This window comes from Poecilia reticulata, linkage group LG18 (assembly GCF_000633615.1).
Source record: "Poecilia reticulata strain Guanapo linkage group LG18, Guppy_female_1.0+MT, whole genome shotgun sequence".
NCBI lineage: Eukaryota > Metazoa > Chordata > Actinopteri > Cyprinodontiformes > Poeciliidae > Poecilia > Poecilia reticulata.
In genome coordinates, this window is record NC_024348.1 from 20,092,935 (window position 1) to 20,101,965 (window position 9,031).

Sequence of the window (9,031 nt, forward strand, 5' to 3'; positions counted from 1 at the left end):
TGAGAGGTTTTATTTTGGCTCTTTGCATTATTTAGCCTCTTCAGAGCCTCCATATGTTATCAATCTGTTAAAGATAGTGTTACTGATAGCAGTACAATTTGCCCAATGCCTGTTTTGTTTAGTTTTCTTCTTGGAAAAAGTTATTAAAAACAAGTTTTTGTCTAAATTAAGGTGAATTCATGCTTCCTTTTTCTACATAATGTAACCGGTAGTGTTTATGATAAAAAAATAATAATAATAATTATGTGATCGGTATCGGTGATCGGTATCAGTGATCGGCCCTCATGGGTGATCGGTATCGGCAGGAAAAAACCTGATCAGCACATCTCTATCTGGATTACTTCATGTTGAAGTGAATAACATTCATAAATGCCAAAACCCATYTATGACCAACTGTTGCTCACTGGTCTGTGATCGTCCCATACTGATGGTATCTGAAAGGCCTGGTTCCATTCGGGTTTGTTCTGCTGGTAAATAAAAGCAAAACAAACCAAAACAGGGTTTATTACCATGTGGGGTTTCTCTGGCGCTCAACAGTGGWGAGGAAGGGACGTGGTCCAAGTTGATCTTCAGAGCAGGACTACAAAGACGACAACAGACAGACAGACAGAGTCAGGCACATAACCGAGATTTATTTATTTATGGTGAGGTTATCTGTAGGAATTATTTATGCTACCTGCTTCTGATGGGCGGAGCCATCCTCTCCACCTGCTGACAGCTGGACTTACTGACCTTCTCTGTCGACAACCAAGAAAAAGTTATTTCATGACTCATCAATTAAAGCCCAGACACCATGTGTTGCTTCACCAGCTTTGACTGAGTTTGTCAACTTTCTCAGCTGTTATTTGGATCGTTAAGCTCCGATCGATGTCAAATCAAAGTTGACGTGTTTTTCCAGAATGATTCTCAGTTGTCTTACAGTAACACTTGAGCTAAGCCTGGACAATAATTCAATAACAATATGTGTCGCGATAGACACGTGATCAATATCAATAGATAATACAGCCGATAAAATGTTCCATAATTTCACTAACTCTGACCCAGAACCGCACAGCATTCTGGGAGATTTAGTCGCTCTCACAAGCTTTCACAGCTAGCTAAGCTAAATTAGTGGAATCAACTCACTCACTCTTTGGTTACCTAGCAACTCACTCACTCTTTGGTTACCTAGCAACTCACTCACTCTTTGGTTACCTAGCAACTCACTCACTCTTTGGTTACCTAGCAACTCACTCACTCTTTGGTTACCTAGCAACGACCTACTGAGTAACTTGCACAGTAGCAGTTTCAAGGAAAGATCACGCCACTGGTTTGGCAGTATTTCAGATATTTAAAGAAAAAAATGAATAGTTATGAATAGACAGAAACGTTCGTACCATGGTATGTTATTCAGCCATATTGCCCAGCTGTAATTTGAGCTTTTCTTTGTTTTCTGACATGTTGTGGTGTCAGATTGTATCAAGTTTACTCTGTTTTTTAACAAGTATAAACAAACAGCACAAACCATAGATCTCCAGCTGCTGAACCTTCAACAGGTTGGTTCATTTCTCTTGGCAGTTCAGTATTTTCAACAATTATCACAATAAATTATAGAAAGTAGGGCTGCAACAATATAAAGATGTGGCTAGATATCTATGTCTAAAATGAATATCAGAGTTATGCCTGACATTTACTGAATTATATGCATTTCCCTACCATTTTGCCAAAAAACAAAAACATGTTGCATCTCTGATTCAGTTAAACTCTCCACAATCCTTTGCTGCATCCCTATCACAGTCCCATGATCGAACAGACACCACATGACCAGCCCCGCCCCTAAGGAAACTTAAATGTCAGCAAGATGGAACCAAACATTGGTTATCAATATGGGACCAATAGGCTAAAACATGGGCATGCCCAATAGAAAAAGGTAAAACCTCAATTGTAATTTAATCTGTTTGTATTTCTACACCCAATTTCTTCTGAGTTTGGTTCTGATCTCCATTTGCGTCGGTTAAATCTTATGACTCCTGATCAAACCAGAATATCACGGTCATGAATTTAACCAGTGAATTTAACCAACCATTAAATTCATCAGCTCAACCGCAGTTTGTTACAGTCAGTAACTGTTTTCTTTCTAGGTTTCCATTTTAGGGTTGCACTTGAGTTCACATTGACCCTGGAGAATAAAAGTTGCTCTATATCTGAAGAAAAGCAACATATTGACCTGGAAACGACCAGTGATTAATTATCTTACCGGAGAGCTGATGCAGTAGCGTAGAGGCCAGGTTGACGGACATGTCCTGCCACAGCACCGCTCTCAGGCACTCGTCCTCCATCTTGGCTCCAAAGAGAAAATGCTCCTCTATTTTCGCTCCAGAGAAAACCTGAGCGGCCATCTTGGCTCCAGATACAATCCCGTTCTCCAACATGGCCGCTGAAGGAAACTGGCTCTCCTTCGTGATACCAGAGAAAAACTTGTTGCTCATCTTAGCTCCATTGAACGTTTTCTCTGAAATCTTTGCTTTGACAGGACGAAGGTCGTCCATCTTGGCTCTGGGGTGAAGCAGGTCCTCCACTGCGGTCTCAGGAGCTGAACAATCCTCCAGTTTCACCTGAAACTGAAAACCGTTTGATGCGTTCAAGAAGCAGTCTGCTGGGTTAGAGGAAGAAAATCCATCTGCTGCGTTTAGACCAAAGTTGTACTGGTCCAAAATACTGGTTCCAGGGAGCAACTGGTCAGCTGGGTTATTCCTAGTGAGGAACTGGTTCTCTGGTTTTACAGTGAAGAGATGGTGGTTCGCCATCCTTAAGGTGGAATGAGTCGTCTCCTTGACGACCGGCTGACTTGGGGTCATGGAGTCGACCTCCAGAGGCTCCTCTTCCTCTTTGAGCCTCAACATGTGGCCGCTGACATCCTGGCGCTCTGTAACACCAGGGAAACATGACAAAGTGTTTTTTATTATCTGTGAACATGGTGACGTTCCTGTACCGTCTGTCAGTCTGTCTGTACCTGCCAGCTTCCTGAGCAGGTCTGAGGCCAGGGTGTCTGTGACGGCGTTTCCCTCCGGGGTGTGGGTCAGCGACGGCGGCTCGGGACTCGCACCGGGGCCGTCCGGCGACAGGGCGACGCCGGGTTCGTCCTGCTGCTCCGCCTCCTCCTGGCTCCCAGGATGCATCTGGGCCTTCTGGGTGGCCTCTGAAGGGAGAGAGAGAGAGAGAGTTCAGCTGACAGCACAGACTTGACCCCTGAAAGGCCAAAGGTCGGCAGAGATCCTGACGATACCATGACATAACAGGGTGATAGCATCCAGTTTTCTGGGATTTTATTCCACTTTACTCACATTATGCTGATTTAATTTGTGGTTGTCATCAGATTTTTTTCTTTCCTTTTGTTACTGGTGTGATATTATTTTTAAATGTAGCCTTCATTGTCCAACCAGATTGTAATTTAGATGTTAAAGTTGCCACCAATGACCAGCCAAGCAACTGGTTTATCCTGTGGTAGACTGGCCTACCACAACTTTTAACCTTTGACCTCTGAAGACTTGCACTAGCCTGATGGATGGATGGATGGATGGATGGATGGATGGATGGATGGATGGATGGATGGATGGATGGATGGATGGATGCCAATCATCACCATTTCATTCCCATGTTATTTATTTCTTTATAACCAACCATTATAAAATCCTGTCCAATCAGTGGAGCCGATTATAAATCTTGGTGCTGATTGGCTGAACGACTAAAGGCAGAAATAAGGAAAACTTAACAGTAGCTTCTGCTGTATTTAATATGCAGGTACATAAATTAATATTCCTGCTTATTAAGGTATATTTGGTGTCTGAACCATTAAGACAGACAGTTATGAACTGATTCTCTCATCYGCTGCTCTAATTAATGCTCCATGTATCTGTTTCCATCCACTATCTTTCCACTTTCTATCCAAAAAAAGTTTTAAAAAAAAGTTAAAGTTGTATGAAAAGTTGTGCAATGTTTAAAAAAGAATCAGTAGCTTTCCAAAGCTCAAAGAATCCAACTCGGCTGTGCAGAGAATACAAATAATCAGACAGCGTTCTTCCGCTATTTTTAGGGAGCGTTTCTGGATCCAGGAGGTTTGGGTGAGGAAATAATTTTAGATTATTTTAGGTTTGGTAATTTAACAGGTTTCCAAATAAATGTCACTCTGTACCAAAGATTTTGTGCATTTCCCCTCCTAATCCTCTGTAAATCTGAGGAATTTGCATGTGCTCGGTTGAGATGACAGCTTTCTTCGACGGTTGCTGCTGCTTTGCCTGTCTGCCGGATCGTTTTTCAGTTACAGCTGGAATAAATTGGCTGCACTTGGGCCTCAGAGTCAGCAATATTTCATTAAATCAGGTAACTTTTCCCAATTTCCCCCCATCTGTTGCCGCTCTGCAGCAGACATGTTGACAGGTTAAGCTTCCCTTTGCCCAGGTAGCCCAAATTTTAATGATTTTTAACACTTTCGCTATAATCAGAGATTTTTCGGCTTTCTTTAGAGCATGTGTGTTAAACTCAGGGTTCAGGGGCCAAATCCAGCACACTGTAGCATTTTATGTGGCCCTCTAAACTCCATACATATATCTTTCAAGACAACAGTTGTGCTTAAATATTGTTTTATCAATGAAGTCAAAGCAGTTTTTAATCTGGATTCTGCCAAAATACATCAATCAGTCCCTCCTTTCTTACTTTAACTACACCGCTGCCTTAGCCTCACTGGATGCCAAGTTATAATCCGTGATCGATGTGGCGAGTAACAAACAGTCATATTTACCGTCAAACATAAATACACTGCAAATATTTCTAAATTAGATCTTCCAGTTGGGTTTCAACTGCTTCTATGAACAACCGAAGCCCTTAAAAAAATCAATCACCCAGGCGTTTTTTGGCAATAAGTTCTTTGGTGTCTGGAAAATTAGCCATTTCAAAAACCTCCTGAATGGGTGCTGCACTGTTACCTGGCCACCCCAACGGAACTCCACCTGTCACCTAGCAACCCAAGCTGAGCTCCAGCACGTTTGGTCAGCTGGTTTTACAGCTGTACGACGGCTGCTGTTGTTGACTTACCAAATCTGGAACAAACTTCCAGAAAACTGCAAAACAGCTGAAACACTGATTTCCTTTAAATCAGGGCTAACGACCCAGCTGTTCAGAGTTGCTTTTGAATCATAATAAATGGAACATTGACCAACATGCTGATGATTTTAACGACGGTACATAACAAAATTTAATGTTATTTTACTTCACAATTGTTGATGATGTGTTTATGATGGAAAGCAGTTTGATATGTCATGTTGTTGAAATGTGCTACAGATAAACTTGATTGATTGATTTATTAATTGATTGGACTGATTGATTACCATCCAGAAACCACTTGCTGCATTGTTGAATGTGCAGGAGGCTCCACTTCTGCTTTTCAACGGTTGTATAATTGCATATCTGTTTACAGCCATTTTCACAGCCGTGTGTAAACGTTGAGTTGGGGGCGTGGCCGACACCAACTTACTTAGATTTAAAGTGACAGAGGCACTAAAACTGCTCATTCAGAAAAGAAATATTAGAATGATTTTGTGCAAAAAATGTAATTTTACTGTTTTGCACGCATAGATCTGTTCAAGAAAGCATAACAGCTCACCTTTAAAGGGTTTTATCTATACATCCTGGCACAATTTGAGGACAAATGTGATCTTGAAATGTCTCAAAAGGAAAATAATTTGACTTTAAAGTCAGTGAAAAAGGGTCAAATCCTGGAGAAGAGCAGAAATGAAGCTCACCGTGGAAACTGATGAATCTGTGTGTGTGTGTCTACCTGAAAGCCTGATGAGGAGGTCAGACGCCATCTTGGTGCTGACATCAGGGCTGAACAGAGAGGTGGCTGCTGGGAAGGGACTCGAACCTGCGGCGCGCGCGTCACACACACTCATCGACAAAGCCTCATCACCGGAGTGTGTCTTTGTCAGAGCGGGGTGTGTGTGTCGTTTGGCTGCATCAGAGGGAGGCTGCAACACACTCGACCCACGCTTCATCTCACAAGAGTGTGTGCGTGTGTGTTTGACGGAAAAAAACAAAAATAAAAAAGGAAAAATCAAGAGTCAAAACTCAGAGAAAGAGAAGGGCAAGAGAGAAAGAAGAGGAGGAGAAAGAGGAGGAGGAAGGCAGCGCTGCTAAAATAAGAAGGCTAACGTATGGAAGAGAGATCATGGTGGAGAAGAGAGGAGAGGGAGGATTTGCTCTTCACAGCGAGCTGTTGCTGCCTCTCATTGACCTGAAAGACAGAGAAGAAGAGAGACGGATGGAGGGGAGCGAGGTGAAGCCGGGGAGAGAGGAAGATGAGCAGGGAGGAGGACAAGGGTGAGAAAGTGGAAGAGGAACACGAACAAAGTGAATCTGTGAATGAATCAATTATTAAACAGATAGAGCCTAATAATAATAAGAGGATAAATCTTTCCTGTTACCGCCATGGTAACAAACCCTGCTGTGTCATCTCCAGCCCTGACCTTCCCACCGACAAGCAATCATCAATTACGATCAATAATCGTCACTTCAGCCTGCCACCATCTGTTAGTCTTGATCTCTTCATGCACTGCCATCCTGCCTCTGCCCTAAACACCACATGCAGACACTATATGTACATTTAACTAACTGTATACCCATGAAATAGAAAACAAAATATTTAAAAATATGTCACAACTGCTAAATTCAAACGTGGCATGAAAATCAAAATATAATAAATTATTCTATTCTGATCCCTTATCATTTTAATAAAATGTTTAGGTTTACATACTGTCGTTATGATCCTTCAGTTCTATTATTAAACTCATTAAAGCAATAAGATAACACATTTCTCACATTAACAAACAAATTAAGTAAAATATAAACAAAATGAAATACAATGTAAATTAAACATTATAAATTCTGAATTAAAAAAAAAGTGATAAGAAAGGTACAAAAAAATAGCAAAAAGATCAAATACAAATTTTATTTAATACATTAAGGTAAAAAAATTAAAGCAACATAGATTAAATAAAACATTAAAATGTAATTAATAAATCAATTAAGAGATATAAATACAAAGTAATATGCAAGTTAAATTTAAAAATAAAAACAAAGAATATAGCTGAATTCATTATTACAATTAGAGAATGTATTTAAAAAAGTTAAATGACAATAAATAAAAAATAAATATTTGTAAATGTGATTTTTTCCCCCCCAAGAAAACAAATTTTGTAAAATACTATAACACAAATAAAGTAACATTTAAAAAATATATTTTTAAGCAGAAAAAATAAAATAAAACAAGATTAAGCAGATTGTTTTACAAAGTTACATTTATAAAATATAGTGCAATTTTTTTTTTTTTTATGATTTATTCTTAAAGAAGAAACAAATATTTAAAGACAACATTCGCCCCAAACATGTTGCATTAAGTAAAACATTAAATATCAAAACGAAGTAATTTTGTCCCAATAGCTCAGAATAACGGGAACATGTCGTGTTCTTTCGCCTCGGTGTTCTCGCTACCCTCGACCCCGTTTCCTCCAGCCTCTCGCCCCTGTCTCTAGGCGACACCATGCGGGCTGCTGCCGCCGCATCCGGCAGGGGAGCGAGAATCCACCGGACACCAGTTTCACCACAACACCCCCCCCTCCTCCTCTTCGCTCCCCTCCCCTCCGGTCCCCTCGGTGTTGGTCGGTCGGTCGGTGTCAGAGCCCCCCCGGAGCCCCGCTGTGCGTTAGCTGGTCGGTTACCTCTCTCCCTCCGTCTCCCTCCTGCTGCAACATGGCTGAACGGCGCTCACACTCCCCGGCACGCCGAGTCAGAAAGTCATCTCGCGGGGTTTTGGGATGTTCAGTTCCGAACGGCTCTAACGGTTTCCGCTCGCGCTGCCTCTCGTTACCGGGAACAGGGGCAGGTGTCAGCGCGCGACCACACACACACACACACACACACACACTGTTACACACACACCTCCGCTCCTCTTCCCTCCCGCCCCCTCTCCTGCAACATGGCTGAACGGTAACCCGACCTCACAAGACCTCAGAAGTCATTTTCACGGGTCAGTTAGCATCAGCGCCCGGTCATAGCCGGGACCAACCCGCCCCGGGACGAGTCGATCCCCGGCTTTTCCCTCCGTGACTTACCGGTACCATGAGGGCAGATGGTGGCGGCGGCGGCGGTGGTGCAGTCCGGGGCATAGCCTATATATAGACTATAGATCTCATCCATATTAAATCTCCCGTTTTTACTTCTTCACTTCATCCTTCCTCCCGTTGTTACTCCCGTTTCTGCGTCCAGTGTTATATAAAGTAGAAGGGAGAGAAGCGAGGAGAAGATCCGTCTCCTCCCGGTTCCTGAGGATGACGGGTCGGTCACCGAGCAGGGCAGATGGAGGTTTCCGCCTCCTCTCTTTCTCTCTCTCCCTCTGTCTGTGTGAGAGTAACACAGAGGAGGAGAAGCAGTGCTTCTTGTACATGAAGTCCTGGGTTCATACAGTTCCCACCATGAAGAGACCCAGAAAATACCCGAAACCCTTGCAGACATGATCACGTAACTCTTTGAAATGATGGTTCGGGCTGTAAACTGCTCGTTGTGTCCATTAACCGTAAAACTGCACAACCTGAAATAACGAAAAATAAACCCACTTAATAGAAACAAGTCAATTTAGACAAAAATAACGTCACTTTTTTCGATCAAAAGTTTTTGCGCTAGGATAAGGTGTTTTTTTCCGGCCGTATCAAAATCGATGTATTTGGCAGAACTGCAATGGAAACACTTTTTCCGCATCATGAGTCACATGATCAATAAATGTTACTCCTGGCGAAAACCACGAAGAAATGCAACTGGAAGTAGTCTCTGTTTTCTAGATAATGTGCAGCTGGCTTCACTAGAGCTCTTCTCCACACTTCATAAAAAGTTGTGTCATCTGAACGGGTTAAATCATAGTTTTTCTGTAAAATCGCAGACTACAATTTCCCCAAAACCATACATATGCATGTAGAAAGGGCTCGTCACTCCAGCGTCTTTATAA

At 42.1% G+C, this 9,031-nt stretch overlaps 1 protein-coding gene across 2 annotated transcripts in view; it reads right to left on the reverse strand.

Annotated features, from left to right (window-relative positions):
* The window catches only part of LOC103480834 (zinc finger protein 169-like), an 18,488-nt gene extending 10,066 nt beyond the window's left edge, over positions 1-8,422 (reverse strand). Inside the window, exons 1-6 of one of the 2 annotated variants that reach the window (XM_008436022.2) lie at positions 8,145-8,422; positions 5,813-6,268; positions 2,993-3,178; positions 2,237-2,905; positions 677-737; positions 510-580 (exon numbers count right to left, since the gene is read on the reverse strand). In XM_008436022.2, the coding sequence (XP_008434244.1) occupies positions 510-580; positions 677-737; positions 2,237-2,905; positions 2,993-3,178; positions 5,813-6,029 (1,204 nt within the window). In that variant the 5' untranslated portion in view covers positions 6,030-6,268; positions 8,145-8,422. The other variant, XM_008436023.2, reaches the window with a different exon arrangement.
* Positions 8,423-9,031: the final 609 nt, after the last annotated feature.